Source organism: Pleurodeles waltl, chromosome 6 (genome assembly GCF_031143425.1).
Source record: "Pleurodeles waltl isolate 20211129_DDA chromosome 6, aPleWal1.hap1.20221129, whole genome shotgun sequence".
Classification (NCBI taxonomy): Eukaryota; Metazoa; Chordata; class Amphibia; order Caudata; family Salamandridae; genus Pleurodeles; species Pleurodeles waltl.
Genome location: NC_090445.1, coordinates 580686948 through 580711489, shown reverse-complemented (window position 1 = coordinate 580711489; position 24542 = coordinate 580686948). Strand labels below are relative to the sequence as shown.

At 46.3% G+C, this 24542-nt stretch overlaps 1 protein-coding gene across 1 annotated transcript in view; it reads left to right on the top strand.

The window, feature by feature from the left end:
• Positions 1-24542, top strand: part of MICAL1 (microtubule associated monooxygenase, calponin and LIM domain containing 1) — a 255534-nt gene that overhangs the window by 43117 nt on the left and 187875 nt on the right. The window contains exon 2 of the mRNA XM_069238776.1: positions 22471-22781. Within this exon, the coding sequence (XP_069094877.1) occupies positions 22509-22781 (273 nt within the window). The 5' untranslated portion in view covers positions 22471-22508. The remainder of the gene's footprint in view (positions 1-22470; positions 22782-24542) is intronic.

The following is a 24542-nucleotide window of genomic DNA, read 5'->3' as shown; positions in this document are numbered from 1 at the left end:
TATGCCCTCACCTGTGCTATAGAGCACCCTGCCTTAGGGCTGTAAGCCCTGCTAGAGGGGTGACTTACCTGTGCCACAGGCAGTGTGAGGTGGCATGGTACTCTGAGGGGAGTGCCATGTCGACTTAGTCTGTTTCTCCCCACCAGCACACACAACCTGTGAGGCAGTGTGCAAATGCTGTGTTAGGGGTCCCCAGGGTGGCATAAGACATGCTGCAACCCTTAGAGTCCTTCCCTGGCATCAAGGCCCTTGGTACCAGAAGTACCAGTGATAAGGGACTTATCTGAGTGCCAGGGTTGTGCCAATTGTGGAAGCAAATGTACAGTTTAGGGAAAGAACACTGGTGCTGGGGCCTCGTTAGCAGGGTCTCAACACACTTTCAATCAAAACTTAGCATCAGCAAAGGCAAAAAGTTATGCGGTAAACATGCCAAAGAGGCATTTCCTTACACCAAGTGTATGCAATTGGTTGGAATGTGACGGTTTCATAGTATTATGGCCGGGTATCGCCGAGGCCTCCTACCACCACCCTCCTACCATCACCCTCCCCGCGTAAGCTTGAATTAAAACCTTAGATGTACTTCACTTTGGGATTAGGGGTCGTAAACCCCCAGCCGTATTTTATTGCCAAAATATTGTTAATCAAAACTATACGCAGTAACCACAATCATCATGTTAACGAAGTATTTACAGAGTTTCAAGGGATGCCTAACCTTAACAGAGTACGCGAATACATCCACCATCCTGTCACTGACTCAAAAACCCTTTGTTCCTTTGTAGCCAATGTTAGTGGCTGTGAATGAGATCATGACTGTTTTCCCATACCCCAAACCCTACCCCTCCTTACGCTACAATTCCCAGGGGTAGGATCTCCATCATGGTGTTCTTATACCTTCCAGACTGTATTGCTGTGGAGGGGGCCCGGCTGCCCTGCTGCCCGCTAGGATATCTACCTCTGGCGCCCCCGCCACCCTGGGACTCCAGTCCTCCCCCCCCCCCACCCCCCCCACCCCCCAAAGGTCCAGTGCTCGCTTCTGACCTTCTGCGCATGCGTGGGTGGTTGGCCCTAGGGGCCAGATGCCAGTGACTGCTCGCAGCCCCCTGCTCCCCTGTGTGTCGTCCACACTACCCAGCCAGCACCCCTTGGATGGTCCAATTACATTGTCACCCAATTTTGCAATAAAAAAGGTACCCATTTATCTTCCCAGTCATGATCTCACCCCGCCCCCCATCGTACCCAAAATACGACAAACTAACAGACTAACTGTCCGTTCACCACAAATCGAATCACCTGAAAAACAAATCGTTAGCATGTAGACAATTGGATATTTAGAACATTCAAATCTAACTATAAGAAAAGGAACTAATGCTGTAGAGACAGATGCCCAACAACGGGGAGGTGGGTGGGTAATTCTTGTTGCGGCCACAGGGGCCCCCTGGTTGGATCAGCGAGCGTGACAAAGACGCACTCGCCAACCGCGGCCGCCTTACAAGGCCAGCCGCGTGACGTCAATATTTGTGTGCGTGACCCCGGAAGCACAAAGAGTGCCTCCGGGCTGCGGGCCCCTCTCCAGCCAATCGGCTGTGTTCTCATTGCTGGGTGGGGTCGGGGAGCCTGTTGCTCCCCGACCCCACCCCCATGTCATGAGCGGGGGCCTCCCCTGATTGGGGTGGCCCCATGCATTCGCTTATCTATCATTCCAATATTTGGATTAATTATCATCTGAAGTGGGGGAGAGTAAAGTGTCTCGATCCCGGCTAACTTGCAGAGCCTATCCCATGCCCGAATTCTGCACGTCACTGTATGTCTTTCCCTAGAGGGGCTTGAAGTTTCTCAGAATAGTGCAGTAGAAAACAGGCAGGGGACCTTCAGCCCAACTTCTATATTCTGACGTGGTGCCCATCCTCCGTTGTGAAACTAGAAGTACAGGAAATGCGCTAGTGCAACTAGATAATGCATTTAAAAACTGGGAGCGCCAAATCCTCCTTTATTATAAAGAAGCTGCAATTTATACCATGCAATTTCCGGTTTATGCCCCCGGCTCACACCAATTTTAGCATCCTTGGTTTATTTGTTCAAAGAGATTCCTGGTGTGGGGTATGGGAATGTTCTTAAATAAGTATATACATTTTGGTAAGATTACCATTTTCATGGTCTCCTTCCTCCTACTGATACCAGAGTCTCACCCGTCTCTCAGACAATGTCGTTATTGTTACCATTCATTTCCCATATTTTTTTCAGTACAGTATCGATATCCCAATGATATTGAATATCCGGGTATCAAACTGGCTCTATTTGCCATTTAATTAAGTGATGCAGTTCCAAAGGGCTTGTGTTTTGTTTTTTTTAGTTAAAGACTTTGGCCACTACGCCTGAATACTTTCTAAATGTAATTATCTCATGTATGATAAGGTTTACGTTTTGGTCCTGATCTCTTACCAGCAATAAAATATTGTCCACATATGCTGATAAAATGTTTTTATGGGTACCGATTTTTATCCCTTTAAAATAGCGATACTTCCTTATTATGATGGCTAGCAGTCCTACTGGCAAAGCAAAAATGATCGGAGACAGGGTATAACCCTGCCACGCACCTCTAGTAATGGCAGATAGCTGACTACCTTGAGTCTTGCAGTTGGTTGGGTATATAGTAATACGACATTGAGCAAGGCTTTGTCCATACCCATCCTCTCAATCAGCCAACAGAAATGGCCACCTAGTAGAATGAAAGGCCTTACCAGCGTCAAATATCGCCGCCACTGCTATTATTTCAGGGCCAGTTTGACGGGTTCCTGTAAATAGCGTGTGCAGGTTGTTCACTGTTGATGTGCCCAGTACAAAACCCTGATTTATATGGCCGAGCCAGCCCAGGTAAAAGCAGGTGTAGTCTATTGCCCAAATGTTGGTGATTCTGTTATCCACGTTTCTTAATAATAGTGCCCTATAAGGGGCATATTGATCAAGAGGGTTACCAGGATTAATGAATGTTATGAAAATAGCGTCTCTAAGAGAAGAAAGCAACGCGCCATGTTCGAAGGCGTCATTATATACCTCCACAGAAATTAGGCAAGCTCTGATAAATATGTTTTTGAAACTTGCCCAAGAGGCCGCTGCTTCCTGGCGCCGATTACTCCTTTAATTTCCTCTAATGTAATCTGGGAGCAGGGTGATTCACACTGACCTCCGTCCAGCTATATCAGTGTTGCTCTCCGTAGCTAATTGCTAACGTTATGCCTCGGTAGGTCTCTTTTACCCGCATTGTACGTCGTTGTAGTATGCTGTAAACGCGTTCAGTATCTTGTGCACCCCATAGAGGGGGCAAACACCGTTGGACTTCATTTGAATGATATTGGACGCTGCGCAAGCTGGCTGAATCCTTCCCGCTAGAGTGCGTCCTGAACGCTTTCCCTCTCTCCCTACCAAACGCTTTCCCTCTCTCCCTCCTTACTGCTGCAAACTTCCCTGGGACTATAATTTCTCTTTTTGCTGCCTCTCTAAACTCCACCTGCTTCAAACTGAGTGTCCGCGATATTACTGGGAATGGGTTCTCTACCTGTGTTTTCTCAAGCAGGTGATTTTAGAGTCGCGATTCCATATCCCATCGCTATACAATCCACCCTAATTACAATGTGTAGCATATGTCATTGCCGAACCCTGGTTTCTTGTGAAGTAGTCACCTCCTGCTCACCTGGTTTCAGCTCTGAATACCCGATCTAGCAAGGCAGTCGGCTGTAGCCGCCATATTATGTGTGTGCGTTCAATAGAAGGGATTTGAGAGCAGTATTCCTTGAGGGTGGTCTGACAGCGTTCTGGGCAGGTGGGTTATCAAGTCTCCGGAGCCGCTAACCTCGCTGGCGTCCAGCCAGTAGTCTAGTCGAGACGCAGACCCATGAACCATGGAGTAAACGGGGTATATGTGGGAGTCCTGTTAATGTTGCGCTGCAGGCCCAGCATATCAAACTGCGCCTTTATACCTCTTAGTGTAGCGTATGCCTGTCTATCTCTGCTCATCCCAGTGCCCATGCTATCAAAGTCTGAAATCGCACACCCAAGCAATAGCATGCGGTGCGCATGAGATTAATCTCTGCCTTACCTACACAAAGCAGTCTGCATCATCAATATTGGGCCCATATGTATTCACTACGTCTAGTTGAAACAGCCCAACCCACCCCGTGCTATAACAAAGCACCCTTCTCTATCTGTCACAGCCTGAGTGGGTCCGAACTGGACCCCCCTGTCTTGCCAAACTTACCATCTCTGTGGAAAAAGCAGAGAATGGGGAGAAATATCTATATCAGGATTCTTCTAAGAGTAGCTCGTGAGGTACTGGTAACTCTCCAGCTACCTGTAAGTAGCTCCCCTGTGTGCAGGCCAGCCTACTAAATAAAACCCTTTTTCTTGGTTGAATTAATGCATGCTTGCCAAAATTGTGTATTCAGAACAAAAATGTGTATGTTTTCAGAACTCATGAGCTAATGTTTGGAGAAGAGTGGCTGAATTTTCCCAAATATACTTAAAGCTGATTTATGAATGGTAAATTATATGGGGAGACGTATCACTGATCGTTACTTTCGTGCCAGGAGCATTGCAGCTGTTTTGTATTATCCATGTGGAGGCGTTACAAATCGACAAAGCCTTTTAACATTACCCTATCTGATGCGCTGAGGTGATCTGTGCCACTTATTTTACAAATCGTGGCCACAAATGTAAACTTGTCTGATGTGGTCACTATTACAAAATTAAAATATATTAGAAGCTCGCAATGATTTTTACTGAGACAAGTAGCGCCTACTACACAAAAGGTCAGAGACTCCTGATCTAGACGCTGCAAAATTTACTCATCAATTGCATGGTAGCTTTCAGTGACGTGCGTCTCCTGCAGTAGCGCTATGTCAACTTTGTATCCTTCCAAAACAGCAGTCGCCCTTTATTAGAATTGTTTACACCACTTACATTCCAGACAATTAGAATGAAGGAAAAGCCAGTTGTGCTCTTAGCCATATTTACTGCTGTAGCCATTGATCACTGCAGTAGCCATTATTCCATATGATGCGTGTCTGTACCCCACAAGTGCGTACGGGTGATGCCATGTGGGCCTTTCCCTGCGCTTGTGCATAGTGGTAACTCCCCTGTACCCTCCTTCCTCCATCCACATCGAACCCGAACTCCTCGATGATTTTGTCCCCTGTAACTTTAGTCAAACAATGTTGTATGAACGTTTTAAGTCACTCCTCCAAATTATCCAAACCCTAGCAAGCTTGCTAGGTGGGTTATCATAGTAAGACACATAAACATGCATGTTTCCTTAATGAATATTTTGGTCGTATTAAAGCATGACCTTATGTCCCTGGGTTAAATAAATGTGCCAGCATAACTACAGCCAAACAGCGTCATGTTGACGCTTACCAGCCACTTAGACCTGGCATATGAATAACAAAACATCCCGTTGTACAACTCCCAGAACAGTCTTGGCAGACTAAACATATTGTTTTGGTATCCTTCTGCAACTCTTAGCCCCGTCATATCTCCAAATCCTGCATGTCTTCCCCTGCATCCCAAACACGGGGGAAGTGTTTGTCACTCAACATCGCTGAGTTCTTTCTGCTGGGTTTACTGACCCCTCCCTTCTTTCCCTTCAGGAAGTTTTCCAAAGTAGTTTCTCTGCTCATGATGGATCTATGAAAACATAAGATGCACCATTATGTTCAAACCGCAGTGTAGCATGGTATAGCAGTGCATAAAGTACAGCCATAGGTCTCAGTTTTTCTAGATTAATTCAAATTTCTTTCTTGCATCTTGAACCACTTATGTGAAGTCGGGGAAGAAGAAGAGAGCTGAACTTTGTGTGGAATGTTGTTCATGTATCGATCCATTTTGAGAATTTTGTTCATGTCCATGTAGTTGAGAAGTTTAGTGAATGATGAGTCGTTGGGGGCCCAGGTTCTCGTCTAAGTCCGAGCGTGCAGTGCTATTATTCTACCACAAATGTTGCAGATAGGGTGTCCTTACAAAAATGTTCCCAAGCAGCTTTTTGACATAGTGCTCAACATGGCATATAGCTGTTGATTCGGGTAGCCTTGCTGTGTGTAGGTTGCTTCACCTGGAGTAGATTTCACTATCATCAGTTTTAGGCTTCAGTTTCTCCAACTCCAGCTTGAGATCTTTTTGCCTCTTTGCCTGCATTGTAGCGTCATCCTCCACATTTGAGATTATGCTCGGAGCTAGGTACAGGTTGATCTTTCATATCATCAAGGCGCTTTGTGAGGAAGACAATGTCTTGCCAAAGTCTTGGCCCTGCTCCTCTAGTGGGGTCAGTAGCATATCATCTTTTCGCTCTGTAATGTAGGTTTCCTTTCGTCCCTTCAAACACAATATGGTGTTTAATTTAATGTTCGGTTTATCAGTTTGCTGTGCACTCTTGTAGCCTTTTTCAAGGCTAGATGGGCTCACAAATATAGCTTCCACAAAGCTCACAACTGTTGCATATTGAATTTGCTAGGTGTGCCGGCCCAGATCATATGAATTAGGCAGTGCTGCCAGACAAGGAAATTCATGTATAAATGAAGTTTGATGAGCGATGTGCAATAAACTGTCACATGTGCGCAAAATAAACCAATAGCACCATTAGTTTAGCAGAGTGGGGATCACAGAATTTAGTCTTGAAGGTAGCAATATTAATCCCCAATTTGGTGCATACCTTGTGCTGTGTTGGGTTGATTATAGCAGCAGTTGATGTATCTCGCTATTGCCAGGCATACATCACTGTTGTACAGGCATGCTGTTCTCTCCAACTACCGTATCTAACACCCCTGCAGGTTGTGCCAACATAATCTCCAAATGAGCACATGGCCTTCATTTCTTGTCACCTCCATCTACCCCACTACATTACAGAAGTCTGTTCTTTTCTCTGTTTTGACTGATCCGGCTGAGAGGGCGTCTGCCTCCTACATTGCACGCAGTGAATTCCCACCAGTAGAGAGTTTGATCGGGTCTGAGGTACAAAAATTAGGCTAATCAGTCCTTCAGCCACCAGAGCGTGGCTGATCTGCATACATCTTATTTGGTGCCATCTAGTTCCCCTCCCAGGAGTGAGAGTTCCTTTATTTTTTCAATTTGAACACAACTGTGTGATATTACTAATATCTTTTCATTGTGCATTTGGTCATTTTCCATTCAGGTTGTTTTTTTGTACATTTTAGGTAGTTAATTTAATAAACTCCCTATTGATTCCTCCCCTTGGGGACACGCGTTACATGAATACTGCTAGTATAATATAATATAGTATAGTATAAATATACTCCCTATTTGGATGAGATTGCCTTTTTACTTTATAGTCACAGAATAAGTAAATCCTGCAATGGCGTGGTCTGAGGGACATTCAGATGATCTTAAATCATATGATGGATAACTCATGTTATGTAGATTTGTAGACCGCACTATCACCCAGGAGGGTATCCTGGTGCAGAGCCGGTTTCAGCTCCTTGTGGAATTCAAGAAGTGAGCAGGAGGCCCTTATGTGTAGCAGCAGGTTGTTCCATGCTTTCAGAGCAATGTAGGAGAAGACTTGACCACCAGATCTGTTTTTCCATATGCATGGGATTTATGCAAGTAAGAGCCTGGATAAGGGGAGGTGTCTGGAAGTTTTGTGAAAGCGTATGGGGTTTTTGAGGTATGCTGGGTCAGTGTTATGTAGTGCCTTGAGAGTGTGGGTGAGGAGTTGGAATTGAGCTTGTATGTGAATGGGTAGCCAGTGGAGCTCCTTTATGTGTGGCGTGATGTGAGAGCGGCATGGGTTATTGAGAGTCTGGCTTCCGGGTTTTGAATGGTCTGCAGCCTTCTGATGAGTGTTCGGTTGATCCAAGCGTAAGAGGTGTTCCCATGGTCCAACTTGCTTGTAATCGGAGCATGTGTGATAGTTTTCCAGGTGCTGATTGCAAGCCATTTGAAAATCTTCCTCAGCATCTTAAGGGTATACCAGCATGAGGAGGTAATGGCATTGACTTGGGTAATCATGTCGAGTTTACTGTCGATGAGTCTGATGTTCTTGCTGTTTTTCCGTTCTAGATCTATAAGCCACCAGGTGGAGTCCCATGGTAATGTGTTGTTCCCAAAGATCACAATTGTGGTCTTGTCACTGTTGAGCTTTACACAGTTGGTCTTCATCCAGTGGGCGATTTTAGCCACGCAGGCATTGAACTTGATTCGGGCACTGGGCTTCTTGTTTGTGACAGAGAGAGTGTGTTGCACGTTGTCGGCGCAGAGAGGAAATGGATATCATGAGAGTAAATTATGCTGTTTAAAGGGATTATGTATGCGCTGAAGAGGGTCAGGCTATAGGAGGATCCTTGTGGAACTTTGCAGATGAGGTTGCAGGAATCCAAGGTGTTCTGTGCCAGGCTGACTAACTGGCTCCTTCCAGTCAGGAAGGAGCAGATCCATTGGAATGCATGTCCTTGAATTAACATATCATGTTGGTGTTGAATGGAGAGGGATACTGTTAAATGCTACAGAGAATTCCAGGAAGATGAGGGCCACTGTGTCTTCTCTGTTCAGAGTAATGCGGATGTAATGTGGGGCAACGATGAGGGCAGTTTCCATGCTGTGTTTGGGTCTTAAACCAGACTGAGTGGTGTGAGTAGTTGGTAGTCGTTGAGGTATTCTGTGCTGTCTGTTGATTATTTTCTCTAAGACCTTAGCTGGGACTAGCAGAAGAGATCTGTCTGATGTTGGTGAGCATCGAAGGGTCTGCAGAGGTTTATTTAAGCAATAGGAGGACAGTTGCAAATTGCCAAGCATTTGGGAAGTTTGCAGAAGAGGTGGAAGGATTCAGAATGGGTATGGACATGGCGCTGATGGTTGCAGTCCTCTGGAGCAGGCGTGGTGGGGGCACGGGTCCGATAGGGCCCCTGAGTGAATAGACTTCATTGCGGAGGCGGTTTCTTCTGGGGTGATTATGAGTCATGTGATTAGCATTGGTTATTTGGATAAGATCAGGAGGTATTTAGCAAGGTCTGTCATGCTCAGTTACCGACTGAAGTTGCTGTAGTTGGTGGCGATTTTGTTGCCGAAGAATTAAGAGAGGTTGTTGCAGAAGTCTTGCAAGCGGGTGACTGAGCTGGGGGCGGCCGATGGTGAGGTGAAATCCTTCACAATGGGGAAGATTTGTTTGCTTCTGTTGGTGCTGGTGTTAATGATTCCGCCAAAGTGGTGTGTTTGGTGGTCTGGATCGTTTGGTGATAGTGTTAGGGCAGATTTGAATGTGCTTCTGTCTGCGTTGTCCTGGCTCATTTTACATTTGTGCGCCAGTTGTTTACAGTGGCATTTCATCATTCTGAGTTCCTCCGTGTACCAACTGGCCTGGAGGTCTGGATCTTGCTATATTGCTATGTTTGAGGGGGAGGGCAGGGAGTCGGTACAGGAGGTGATCCAGTTGTTTAAATTATTGCAGGGTTTGAGGAGACTGTTGTTGTGTTCAGGTCAGTAGGTATTGAGAGCAGTGTTCCAGTCCTTGTCGGTGATGCTGTTACAGTTTCGGCTAGCTGGTCTGGTGGTCTTGTGTGTGCGGTGGACTGGAGATGCTGAACCTGACTAGGGCATGGTCTGTCCAGGGGATTGGTGTGGGATTGTTGCTGAAGTTTGTGGAAATAGGGTCCAGAAGGTGTCTGGCGACCTGGGTAGTTCCCTTACTCTTTAGGGGAGGGCCAGGCTCCAGTGATCTTCGAATGTCCTTGAGTTGGGTTGGCATGGTACGCCAGGTGGAAGTTCAGGTCTCCAAGTAAGATATAATTGCTAGTATTCCGGGCAAGTGATCTGGTGAAGTCCATAATGGTGTTGGTGGAGTTATTTTGCAGTTCTGGTGCTCTGTAGATCAAAGTGCCACTTAGGGTGAAGTTGACTGTGATGTGGCGCTTGAACAACTGGTATTTCATGTTGGAGGATGACGTGTCCATGGATACGGTGCAGCTGATGATGTTCTTGCGGATGATGGCTTTTATGCTTCTGGGTTTGAGAAGTCTGTTTTGTCTGGCAATGTTCTATCCAAGGGGAATGGCTGTGGTGACATCAACTGCCAATGCAGGGTTCAGCGAGGTTTCTGTAAGATCAGAGGCATTGTTGTGCAGGAGATCCCAGATCTTTGTGGCATGCTTGGTGAGTGAGGGGGTGTTGAGGGGCATGCATGCAAGTATGGACTATTATGCGGGTGTTTTAGAGGACTGTGTTAGTATGAGAGTTTGGGGTGTTTTGTGCTGTTGGTGCGTTGAGTGTTTGGTGTGGGTGTGCGGTTAGTGTGAGTGTTTGGTGGCATGAAAACTTGCAGGAAGCACAAGAGTGCTCCATCGGTGTGTAGTGTAGAGAGGCAGCAGCGTGTGGCGCTGCAACCAGGGTTGATGGCGCAGAAGGTCTCAGTATGGCAGTGGCAGGAGTGTGGAGGTACAGGATTCCCGGTGCTGGATGTGGTCCAGGCATGGACTGTCTTGCCTGTAGTGCGCCAGCAGCGCATCCACTCTGTGGCAGCCATTAAGTAGGTCCTGAGAGGTGGGAGGAGTATTGTCTCTTCATGTGCAGATGGATGATGGGAAATCCAGCAGTATCACCTCCTGTGCAGAGGGATGATGGGAAATCCTATGATGCCATTTTCTGTGCAAATGGATGTTGGAAATGACTTCTCTTGCTTGGATTCTATGACAGGACCGGAGGCGAGGATTATGCAGATCTTTCTTCACTTTTTATTAAACAGCAAGTTCAAAGTTAAACAAAACATGAACAAAAAAACTACAAGTTCCATGAGCCCGCCGCCATGGTAACGAGTATCCAATGAGGTGCACTCCTTCACGTTGGTATAAATATCCCGAAATGCGTCACACTTCCTCTTTCTTCACTGCTGCGAGTCAGATAAGTGCCTTTTTCTGCCTCCGGTTGGGAGCTTTGTTTATTGACTTGGCGCGTTACTGCTCAATTGTATTTTCAGTGTTTTATTTGTATAGCAACATTCGTTACTACGAGCGGTCCGGAACGGACGTTCCGCTCAAGCGTTTCATTTTCTTTTCCGCGCTCAGCGTGTTTAAATACGCGTCGGGCCCACCAGAGGGCGCGCGCGCGCTGTTTTTTTGTCAGAGAGCCTGTATCTCTCAGCGCTCGGCGCTCGCACCTCGCGTTTGTTCTTTTCTTTTCAGAATTGAGGGTTTTCACCTCAATAACACGTTTGTGCCTCTGGTACAGTTTTTGTCCCTACCTGTGACACCCGTTTGGGTAAGGATTACCCCATTAGGGAAGGCATTAATTCTTGACTTTACTTCAGTGACAGAGAGGGTAGGGATTTACCCTATATTTTATATATTTTTTTGTTGGGTGTACACTCTGTCCAGTCCTCATAATGCAATCCTCTCAAGAGAATGAACCTTTTACCAACATGCCCCCAGGTGAGGGTCCCTCTCACCGTACCCTTCCCCCTGGGGTGGACGCTTTGTTTTCACAGGCTATTTCTCACGCTTTAGCCCCTCTTAGGGATACTGTAGCTAAACTTACTGAACAGGTGTCCAGAGGTACGGGCATGTTTGGTGTGACGGGAGCGGAGGGTGATTCCTCTACCCTTTCGGCTCCCAGGAAAATGTGCAAGCGCGACGCGGGGCACCTGGAAGATGGTGAGTTTTTATCCAATCCCAAGAGTGCGCGCGCGCATGAGCGCCTACCCTCCCGGGAGGGCCGTTTGCCCGGAGTAATGGGTGACAAGCTTCACCACCTATGGAACCCTGATTTGGGATCCCCTAAAGGCTTCATGGGAGGTTCAGATGAGGACTCATCATCTTTGGATGACGACTCAGGTCGCCCTTGGCGTCCTGGTGCTACCCTGCCAGATCCTTCGGATCACGCCGATTCTGACTCCAATATGTTTGAGCCGGAGGGTATCTACCATCCGCGTTCCTCGGAGTGGCGTCCGGACCACAAGGTGGCTGAATATGTCGCCAGCAAAATTAGGCAACCTCTGGACAAAGAGGTGCGGGCTCGTCTACGGGCGGAGTGCCCACGCCCGTCTTTATCGGATAAGGTCGCTTTTACGCCTGACATTGACCCTAAAATGTGTACGTTTTTTGCCAAGTATACCAAGGATCCCAAAAAAGGGATTGATCGCTCCTGGAGGGCATACCAAGATAAACTTCTTGATGTGTTAGGTCCCCTCACACAGATTATTCAATTGGCGGAGCGTGCCAAGCAAGCAAACACTCCCCTGCAGACGGACATCATCGCAAGATGGGCTCAGAGAGCTGTTTGTCTCCTGGGCAACGCAAACTGTGCCATCTCTGCAGAAAGACGCAGGTCTTTATTGATCAAAATCGACCCCAAGTTAGGGGAACTGTCTAACTCGGAGGCAGGGGCTGTTGCCCAAGGCAATTTATTTGGCGACCCTTTTGTGAAAGAGCTAGGAAAATTTGTGGCTACGTTTTCAGCTTTGGATAAAGCGCAATCTTCCATTAAAAAGATTTTCCCCAATAAGGTTTTTGGCGGGGCCGGGCGAGGCAGGGGTCGCTCTTCCGGCCGTCCTTTCCAGCAAGGCCCCAGTTCATTCCGGAACAACGGTTGGAGAGACGGCAGACAAGGAACTTTCTTCCCCAACAGAGGCAGGGGAAAAGGCAGAGGGTCCAGGAATACGCGAGGAGCATCTAATGCCCCAGGAGGTCCCTCTGGTGAGGCTTATCCCTTTTTCCCCAAAAAATTTTGGAGGGAGATTGAGGTTTTTCAGGGACAATTGGAGGCGCATTACCTCCGACGCATGGGTTCTACAAACTGTCTCAGGTTTTCAGATAGAATTCTGGGGTACCCCACTTCAGGCGAAACTGCCTCCGCCCATCGTGTTCTCGGCAGAAGACTCAGAGCTCATAGATTTAGAGGTTCAGGCCCTTCTTCACAAGGGAGCCATTTCCTTCACTTCCCTTCATCCCACAGGTTTCGTAAGCAACATCTTCTTGGTGGAGAAGAAGGACAAGGGGTTTCGTCCCGTTATCAATCTTCGGGCATTCAACGAATGGGTGGTTTACAGACATTTCAAGATGGAGGGTATTCACATGCTCCGCGACCTCCTCTTACAGGGAGACTGGATGGTTCGTCTGGATCTCAAAGACGCATACCTCACAGTCCCTATTTTTCCGCCCCATCGCAGATTCCTGCAGTTCTTATGGAACGACCAGATGTTCGAATTCACCACACTCCCCTTCGGCCTGTCATCGGCACCTTGGTGCTTCACAAAACTTCTCAAACCAGTAGTGGAAACACTGAGGTTACAAGGCATACGCCTCATAATTTATCTGGACGACATCCTTTTAATGGATCAGTCCAGGTCTCAGTTGATATACAATCTGAACACAACTATTGCGCTTTTCCAGGACCTTGGTTTTGTGATCAACCAACAAAAGTCGCAACTTACTCCGACTCAATCGTTAGTCTTCCTAGGGTTTCTAGTGGATTCCCGATCGGCGTCTCTCAGTCTCCCGACGACGAAGATTTCCAAGATAAAGAAGGAACTGAGAAAAGTCCTTCGACGAGACCAGATTTCACTACGTCAGTTGGCCAGAGTGGTCGGCCTGCTTTCCTCTTCGATTCAGGCCATTTTTCCGGGTCCCCTACATTACAGAGCCCTGCAACGACTGAAAGCGTTTCACCTTCGCCGAGGGGTGACGTACTCCGAGTTGATCTCCCCGTCTCAAGAGGCAAGGACAGAGTTGTTTTGGTGGTTGGACCACATGGAGGCATGGAATGGCAGGGCCATTTTTGGAGCAGCCCCGGATCTGGTGATCGAGTCAGACGCCAGTCGCCAGGGATGGGGGGCTCGTTGCGGAGACATCTCGTTCGGGGGACGCTGGACCCCGCAGGAACTAACCATGCATATCAACTGCCTGGAGCTCCTGTCGGGATCTTTTGCGATCAAATCTCTCACGAGAGACAAAGTCTCATGTGTAGTTCTACTACGGATGGACAACGTTTCGGCGGTACAATACATAAATCGTTTAGGGGGAACAAGATCAAGAGCCCTAGCGGAGCTAGCAAAAGACTTTTGGCATTTTTGCCTTCAACACCAAATCTCAGTCACAGCAGAGTATCTTCCGGGAACCCAGAATATATGGGCAGACTGGAATTCTCGGTTTCTCCAGGATCCCAGCGATTGGCGACTACATCGCTCGGTTTTTCAGGCGATCATGGATCGTTGGGGTCCCTGTTCAGTGGATCTCTTTGCGTCTCGTTGGAATGCTCAGCTTCCCCTATACTTCAGCTGGCGTCCGGATCCGGGAGCGGCGGCAGTAGATGCGTTTCTCCAACATTGGGGTACCCTTCAGGGTTATGCTTTTCCCCCGTTTCTTCTTATCCCGCGGGTTGCTGCTCAAGTTCGCCGCCAAGAGGCGACAGTGATTCTAATAACCCCCTGGTGGAGGTCACAGGCGTGGTTCCCGACTCTGCTGGAACTCTCGTGCGAGTGTCCTCTTCGCCTCCCGGATTTTCCCTCGATACTCCTGGATCCGTCGGGTTTCTGTCACCCTCTAGTCCTTCAAGGTCATCTTTCCCTCATAGCTTGGAAGATTTCCGGCATCGTTGGCAAGACAACCGACTTTCGCAGGAAGCTAATAACTTCATCGCACAGGCCTGGGCCCCTGGTACATGCAAACGATATAGATCAGCATGGAATAGATGGTCTCGTTGGTGTGTGGGCAAACACTGCGATCCCATGGGGGCCAGTATTACCGACATCATCGATTTCCTTGCAGAATTAGCGGAATCCGGCTTAGCGTATCTCACTATTAATTCTTTTCGTTCGGCCATCTCCGCGGGCCACCCTCCCCTGAACAATCTCCCGATCGGGGAGCATCCCTGGATTTGTAAACTTCTTAAGGGTATTAGACTCTCCAGACCTCCACAACCCAGATATTCGGAGCTCTGGGATGTGAACGTAGTTCTTAATCTCTTATCCTCTTGGCGGGACAACCAATATTTGTCGACGAAAGAATTGTCGGCCAAATTAGCCATGCTTCTCTGCCTCATTTCCTGTAAGCGAGTGTCAGATATCAGAGCACTGGATGTTTCCGCTCGAGTCTTTACTCCAGAAGGAGTCATGTTTACTATTGCAAGGAGGACAAAGACTAATATCAGGTCGGTATCCTATCCCGCGTTTCCTGATTCCCCGAAGCTCTGTGTGGTTAGATGTCTCAAAGTCTATGAGGAAGTGACCAGTTCTTGTAGACCTCCAGGTGAGAATCAATTGTTGATTTCTATAAAGAAACCGTTCAAGGCGGTTTCTTCTCCTTCCATTGCCAGATGGATTCGATGGATTCTCTCTGAAGCAGGAATAGATATTCAAGTGTTTGGCGCCCATTCTACTCGGGGAGCTATGGCTTCCAAAGCCATACAAGTGGGGGGCAGATTGGAGGACATCATGCATGCTGCTGATTGGTCTTCAGATTCTACTTTTAAGAAGTTTTACTTTAAACCAATTCATGAAGCAGCCGCACTAGTGGTGAGTAAGCTTTGAACTTGCATAATCCTCGCCTCCGGTCCTGTCATAGAATACGAAATTTCCTAGCTATCGTGAAGGAAAGTTTCAATTCTATTAAGGACACGGAGGCGAGGATTATCCCACCCACATACATTATGCTGGTATGTTCCCTCCCGATTACATCTACCTGCGTAGCAAGGTAGTATATTTGCGTTTATACCTTTATTTATTGTTATTCTGCTCATATTCTAATTTACATCAGGTAGCACTTGATTCAGATGTACTTACATTTTGTATTTAGATGTATTTTAAGGTTCACGACTTTATTGCCTTCGGTATGTTTCTGTGTTTTATCGGATTTGCATCTAATTATACCTTTTTTGGTAGGTTCCGAAACTACGACCAATTGACTCTACCAGGATTCCTTCCGCAGTGAAGTCGAGGAAGTGTGACGCATTTCGGGATATTTATACCAACGTGAAGGAGTGCACCTCATTGGATACTCGTTACCATGGCGGCGGGCTCATGGAACTTGTAGTTTTTTTGTTCATGTTTTGTTTAACTTTGAACTTGCTGTTTAATAAAAAGTGAAGAAAGATCTGCATAATCCTCGCCTCCGTGTCCTTAATAGAATTGAAACTTTCCTTCACGATAGCTAGGAAATTTCGTATTCTTCTGGATTGTTTTCTGTTGGACAGTTTTTTGTTGGGTAGGGTGCTCACTGTTAGGTGGTGTTGCTTTCTGTTCAACAGGGGCATACTTTCTATTAGAATAAACATCTGTTCTTTTTGGATAGGATGTTATTTTGTATAAATAAGCTCTTTAATGGATGGAGAACTTTCTGATGGGAGTACTTTCTATTGGTTGGGATGGTTTCTATTAAGGGGTGCGCTTTCTATGGGTGGGAGTGTTTTTGGCTAAGTTGAGAGTGCTCTGTTGATTCAGGTGCTTTCTTTTGGGTGTACATGTGCTCTTTGTTGGGCGAGAAAGCTTTCTATTTGATGAAAAACCCCTTGTTATGTGGGGGTACAGGTGCTTGTTGTTGGGAACTGGATGCATCTTTTTGTCTGGCAAAAATGTGTTGTGTGGGAACGCTCTCTGCTGAGGGGGGGATATTGCTCTCTCAACAGAAATCATGTCTGATGGAAGAATCGTCTGCTGGGTGGGGATTCTCATTGGGGTGCTGTGCTCTCCATTGGAAAGAAATGTTTGTTGTTGGTTGCATATGCATTCTGTGGGTGGAAACATGTTGGAGAAGTCCCTTTATTGGTTCGGTACTGTTTTTGGGTTCCGTGGCTACTCCCATTTAGATTGAGATAATTTGTTGTGACTAGTGAATTATATAAATTGTATTTTGTTACAGTGACATTTTCTAGTTGACTTGTGATAATTATGAACTTTTCCTTTAGAGAATGAGACCAGCCATCTTTCATACCTTTCTCTGTGTAATTGTGTTCCTTATAGTGGGTCTCCAGTTTGTGGTCTTGAATATTGGCGATGTCTTCAGTATTTTGTCCTACAAACGCTACATATCAATCACATGTCTGCTGTCCTGTGTTTCGGCATAGGATGTATTCTCACATGTTTTTTTTTTAAACAATTCTTTATTCCCATTTTCCATGTGGCTACAGTGAGGTGTGAATGACATTGTAAATTACATCACTTAAATAATAACTTTTCCGGTATCCCATAATAAAGTGTAAGGTTGGCAACTATGTTATCCTGCCAATACGGCATACAAGATGATATTGCACATTGCACACGTTACCCTTGACTTCCAGTACCATTTATGGAAAATGCTTCTCACCAGATTCACCCCTTCATTCTCATTGTCCCAAACAATCATTCTGATGTGTGGAAACAAATGAAATATAGGAGTGACAATCTGCTGTTGAATGTATAGAAGTAGATGGTAAATTATACTAAAGAAAACTAGCACTGGGGTTGTCTTTTGAAGGAAATGTTCCCAAATAGAGTATAGGGTATACAGGTGGGTTACAATGATGGTGTGCTGGTACAATTATGTGTCCAGGTCTTTCTTTCCCAGTCTTAACCATCTAGAAGGCATTCATTGGGTGCATATGAGCAGTAATTGCATTCCAAATTCACTGAGGAAGATCTCAAATATAGACCCCATCGCACCTCTTTGTATATAGCAGACCTGCCAACTTCACCAAAAATCTCAGTGCGAGGAGGGGCGGGGCCTTGGAGGGGATGTGGCCTCCTACCGAGAAGCACCTAAGAGGCACTTTTACCCCCACCCCGGCCCCAAACCCCCTCCTAAAAAACAAAAAAAACACCAAAAAACCTCAAAAGCTGGCTGAGTCTTCTGCCGATGTCATGGGGTGTTTTCACACCCATTAATGGACACCGGTAGTTAAAAGCCTCTGAAAAACGAGCTCAAAAGCACTGCTTACCGTGGGTTTCAGCTTGTTTTCCTTGCAACCGTGTGGTATTGGCTCCTCACATGGAGATCATGTGAGGGGGCCAATATCATGTCACACGGTGGCACAGTGTGAGGTGGCAGGTCTGATATAGTTTGTTTGATGCCAAGTGCAATAGTCCAATGGTCCATACAGTCCCTCTAGGTATGCTTTCAGTCTTCTAGTGCCATAAGATGCACATTGTTGCCCTTAATACTGCAGTTACAGTTCAGCTGCACCATTGCGAGGTTGTGTTTTGTACATCAGTTGCATTGTGAAAGAGTGTAACTTCATTGGTGGGGGAATAGACGGCTTGTTTTCTTCAGCACTTGTCATGCTTCCAGTGGACCCCAAACTCTTCATAAACCTGCTGACCTGGACCTTACAACACTGATGGGACTTTGCTAGCTTCCTATGTATTGGCTAGCCGGGTAAGGAAGAGAGAGTATTGATTTAGTGTACTCCCAAGGCTATCAACAGTACAGGCGGGCTTTGGGGAAGCTTAATCCCATATCTAGGCCCCTGGTCTATTCCGTTCATCTAATTTCTGCAGTCGGCGGTTCTAGTGCCAGTAGAAATAAGAGGGGCGAATGGGCAGCCCTGCCAAGTGCCCTTGTGACTTGAAAACGTGTTGGATATGTATCCCCCTCCCACAATCTATTTTGCTGCAGGATCTTAGTTCAGCCATTGCATTTGTTGGAATACAATGTAATTTCCCCATTCCTTTTGCCTGTCTCCGTACAGAGATTGCTGGCAGCGTGCTGCGTGGCATTCTCACATTAGACTGCGTGTTTTCTTTCTAAGTTAAATTGTGCTAACAATTGTTTGCGTTCTAGACACCTCGTGCCAGGATAGAGACTACCGTGTGGTTTTTCTGCAAACAAAACAGGCACTGAGTCATAGGCAAACCTTGACATGGCTGCAGTATTGTTACAACGAATCCGTGTGTATCAAGACTCCTGCACCTGCAGAAATATTGAGCGATTTACATTCAGTTATTCACGTTTTGTTTGCAAGTAAGCCTGTTTTTGCACGCTGCATTAACAATATTAACAAAACCCAGGCTTTTCAAAGTGAAGTTTTACTTGTTCGCTCGTCAACACGCTCCCGCTCACATTTAATGAGCTCTTTTGGACTGCAGCATCGATCATTAATACAGACACAGGAGTAACGATCTGTTTTTTAGCCAAGCGCTGCCTCAGACGATCCGTTTGATACGTGTCTAGTTTCCATTTTGACAAGTGACGTGTTGCTTTTCTGAGTGCAGTGGAGTTTTTGAGGTATTTTGAGTCTTATCAGGGCTATAAGTGGGAGGAAACAAGTAGGCGTGTCTTTCAAAGGGGCCTGGGCTATGTAATGGTGTGGCTTAAACATGTAAACAGAATGTCTGTGATTCCCATAGTGCGCCTACCAACTGTACTTTAGTGCCTCTGCGCTTTTTGCTATTGCAGCCAGATATATTATAACACAGCAACTGGCATTAACTTAAAACGAGCCAGGACTGTTGACTTTGCCAATGGTTGTGAACTGTTTAAGGTAAAAGAAGTAACAGCAATGTTTTTGTTTTAAATAATTACATTGAAATTGTTTCAGTTCTGAATGTGTGAGACTGTGAACTGAACACTACTTACTGACGCCTTTGGAATGGGTAGTGGTTTTAGGAGTGTCTCAGCCACTCCTGTTGGGTTCACTGCGTTAGACATGTACGACCACTTCCACTCCACATCTCCTGCATTTATATGGCTTACACACAGGGCCACTGGAAAAATGCGATTTTGAAGCTGCAGCGTTTTCCACATAATTGCTGCATTTGCCACATAATCCATCATCTGCTGCACATTCCAACAAAAACTTTTGTTTTCTACTACGTCAAACAGATCAAAAGATGGTAAAAATGCAGCAACACCTGTGGTCGTGCAGTGCAAGGCCTTTGTAAGAGTTAACTGGTAACTTTCTGTTGCATATTTTTGCATGGAAAGTGTTAAAAAAAAAAAGCCAAGACAATATGGTAGCAGTAACACAAAAAGTGATGCATTACACTACATAATTTGCCTTTTCTTGCTGCATAATTTAGTCAACCCTGCTGCATAACATGGCCCAACTCTGTTGAATGCTTCCAGTGGACCTGCTTACAACTTCTCTTTCATCTTCAGCACCCATCTTTTCACTCTCCGGGGCTCGAAAAATCTACTGGACCACTTGCTATGGAGTTTTGTTTTTCTGAGGTCGAGCTATTTTTAGATTCCACTCCACCCCTTTTGGCCAGTGAACAAAGAACAGGTGTTCTGTTCAACAGTAAACCGTTCTCTAATGGGCCATCACTAACATGTTTTGTCATTTATATCTAAGTTGGGAGTATGTGTCAAAAGGTAAGGGGTTCCAAATACTCTTCAAACCCCCACCAACGTCCACTTTTAATAATCACACAGTGGATACTTTTACATGTTAGTAACGCCTGCCTGACCAGAATAGTATGTTTAGCATCATATATTTAATTGCATTTTTACAACAGTAACATAAATTAGCTGCAACGTTTAAATAAGTGTAGACCTATTTAAACATTGCCAATTTAATAGAATAATTGTGAAAAATTTGGAGGGGGGCCTGATGACTTTATTTTTTTTGTTTTTTCACTGGCGGGGGGGCGTGGCATTCGAAAGTTTGAAACCACTGTTGTAGAAGATCCATACTCTGGTACTGTAACCTTTCAGCCAAAGAGTTTGTTCTGCAGGAGGTTGGGCCTTACATATTCAGTGGACGCGATAAACATGTAAATGTGCTGTCCTTGCCCCCAAAAAATATGTCCTGGGCGTTTGGCAAAAGAAGTATTCCTATAGGGCCTGTATTTACACCATAGTGTAATCCTGCATACTACAATAGTCTTCAAATAGGGATTCTCTTTACAAAAAATGCTTTGAGGTCCCAAATGACCCTTATCACCTCCGGGGGCCCTTCAGGGTTCTATACGATCTCCTGTCATCTTTAGCTTCCACATGAAGTCGCTTGGTGCTGTACCAATGCACAGCTGATAAGGAACTTACTTGAAAATCTCCTCTGACATCCAACCCTTCAAGCTGCTGCCTCCACATAAGTCATCTTAACCTGGATGTCCAGCGCCTACCTAAAACTCAACCCAACCAAGACAGAATCCCTGTTATTTGCTAAGAAAGAGAAAAACTGGGCTCCAATACATGAACTTTGATTACTTAGGACCCCAACATTCTCCAGATGCCAAGTGACTTGGCTTCACCTTAGGCACCAACTGCACCCTCAAGAAATACATTAAAAAAAAAAAAAAACGATGGCCTGGTACTAGCTCTCTTTTCAAGAAAGTGAAACCATTTATTCCAGAAAGTGGTTTCACAGCTGATGTTCAAGCTTTCATACTCTTGTATCTTGATGGTGATAACACACTGCTCTATGGCCTCCCACACATCACGCTGGCCCTGCTTAAGGGCAACCTACATGTCACACTGCATGTCTCATCCAGGGCCTGAAGGAATATGGTCACCTCATCATAATTGAACTCCTCCAACTCCGCTTGCCAGCCCGCACCCATTTCAAAAGCAGCTGCATCATTTACCAGGCCATTACAACCTGCACCCCCACTTATCTTGCAGAGAAACTCACAATATTTGGTGATTGGCAGCACACCAGCAGCAGGACACCATCAGACTACGTGTACAAAAGAAAAAGCAAAACAGCAGGCCTTTTCTATGTAGCACGCAAGATAGGCAATAAAACCCCCATATCCATAAGCACCACCCAAACATTGCTACGATTTAGGAATGAGTTGAAGACCTCTTTAATGAACACTACATTATAGTCCATTACCTCTCCACAGCCCAGCTACCTCTCCTATCACTTGTTGACATGCTACATACATACAAACATAGACACACGTCAGCGGGCACCCAGAATCCCTTGCATCCCTGGGTCCTGCCGTGTATATAACAAAGACCCTCCTTTCTAGATTTTTAATTTTTTTTATATATGTTCTATTCGTTTGGCATTTACAAAACATTCACCCCGCCCCCTTCAAATACTTTTTACCTGCTATGTCACAGAAGAAAGGGGAGTACCAAAAGAGGCTGAGTCTTTGATGTTTGGGAAGAGGTTCTGGCGCAGCAGGGAAACATGTTGTGGAAAGGTAGATAACCCAGTTCTTTTGTTGCCAGAGCAGCCTTCTATGGCAGACATGGTAAAATAGATACTTGGCTACTAAGTGTCTCGATCAGAGCTGGACCGGTAACTTAAAATAGCCCTGTGATGTAATCCTCAGGTTTCCCCAAGCACGCATAGCTAGTGAATGTGACCTGTGGCTGTTCGGAGGAAAATGTAAGCATGGGGGTAAGAATGGGCCTAACTTTACACTTTTACTACTGGGCCTGCTACAGTGCCCAGTGCATTATTTACTTACAGGAAGAAAACTGGTCCACAGTGTAGCCACCCTTATGGGAAGAATCTAACCTTCTGTAGCTGTGCTCTCAAGTGTTGTGTTTGTGGTTTAGGGTCTTTTTTTGTGTCCTTATTTTAAAACAAAAATGTTTTTGTTATTTTGTCTTACAGACACTCATCTGGTTGCACAGTGTTCCTGAGACAGGAAGATGGCCCCACCAGAGCCACTGAGTCCCCAGAACACAGCCCATTCGCTATTTGACAAATTTCTTTCGGCCAGCAGCTGTGAGGAGACACTTGGGACTTTCCAGGACCTCTGCCAATGTCTGGACCTGAAACCAGAACCAGATGGACAACTCCATTTCTACCAGAAACTCAAATCCCGACTAAATTACTGGAAAGCAAAAGCTATGTGGACTAAGTTAGACAAAAAAGCTGGTCACGGCATCTACAACCAAGCCACACCCTGTGCAAAAACCAGGGTAAGAAGGACAGGAGTCATAAATGGGAGACAACTGCAGGCAAAACTAGGGCGGCATAGGAGTAGGACTGACCAGAAGTGATTTTGGATGCACCAAAGACACTATAAGGGCAAAGCCCACATAGGGACTGGTGTAAAAGCAGAGGAAATTGGATACAGTACAATATCAGAGTACAGAAACTATCTAGTTGTAACCAGAGCTGGTTTTTGTCAACGTTTGCTTAAAAAGGACCAAAGCAGTCAGTCTTTGGACAGTTGTGCAGCCTGCGCAAAGAGGAAATACTGGGTAAAACGAGGATTATGGGTGTCATTTTGACCCTGGCGGTCTTCCAACCGCCAGAGTAAATGTGGCGGTCCACCGCCAACAGGCTGGCAGTGCAGACCACCACTTTATGAGTGTGGCGAGTTGACGTCTGCCAGCCCACCACATCTCCGCTCATACCGCCATGGCGGTCTGAACCGCCGGGCCAGAGATCCTCATCTCCGACCCGGCGGTCTTTGGTGGAATTTGGAGCTGGCCTTCTGACATGGTTTCTGCAACGGTAGCACCGCCACGAAAACCGTGGCAGAAGGGCTACCGGTGACAGGGAATTAATTCCCTGTCACCGGTAGATGACTCTCCCCTCCCCCTCCCCCCAGGAAGTCCTAACCCCCAGCCACAGCACGCCTACCCCTTTCTGACATAGAGCCCCCCTTCATGGCATAGCGCTCCCCCATCCCCCTTCTGACATGGCACCCCTCTCCCCACCCACCTTCTGACATAGCACCCCCACCCTCCTCCCTGCTTACATGCACACAGACACCCACACTCACCATGCATACACCCAATTAGCTACACTTACATACACGCATCCATTCACACGCATCCATGCACGCATTCACAACTGCATCCATACACGCATTCAAAACTACATCCATACACACTTACATTCAGACACGCATGCACACATTCATACACACATGCAGACACCACACACACACACACACACAACACTCCCCACCTTCCCACCCCCCTCCCCTGCCGGACGATCACCTTACATGTTCCAGGGAGAAGGTTGTCTGGCAGGGAACAGGAAGAGGCACTTCCACCGCCGGCAGCGCCACGCCAGCCGGTCACCAGCTGGACAGATTATGGCCCATAATATGGCGAGCGGTGTCCTACTGGCAGGGCGGGGCAGGTGGTGGAACCGCCAGGGCGCCTCCGCCCACCAGCACGACTACTTGCCAGATTTCCGCCCAAAGTGTGGTGGAAATCCGGCAGTACCTGTGATATGGTGGACAGGAGGGCCTATGTATGTTGTAAACAGTGTGGTTTGAGTAAAGGAGCTATCAAATTCTGAAAGTGGTGTCAAAACCAGGGCTGTTTAGAACAAGTCGATGAAATGGATGAGGCTAGGGTAGAGTGAGTGATATTTTGACAACTTGTAAATCAAACAGGAATGAACGTCTGGTATATTCTGTGTTATTTAGATCTGTTGATTATTGTGCCCCATAGAAACAAGTTACCCCCACCCCCCTCGCCCTGCAACGAATCCTTCCAGCAGGAGATCGAGTAATCACTTATAGTGGAACAGATTCAAGGTTCTCCAATGTGATGGATAAGAGGTCTTGTTAAGCCACTGGGATAAAAAAGTTTCTCCCAAAATGATTCAAATGTATTCTGTGAGTCTATTAAGGCTGCGTTCAGTTGCTCCGTTGCCAAGATATTCCATAGTTGTGTATAGCAGGCTGATGAGGGTGAGGGTTCCATTCTTTTCCGGAA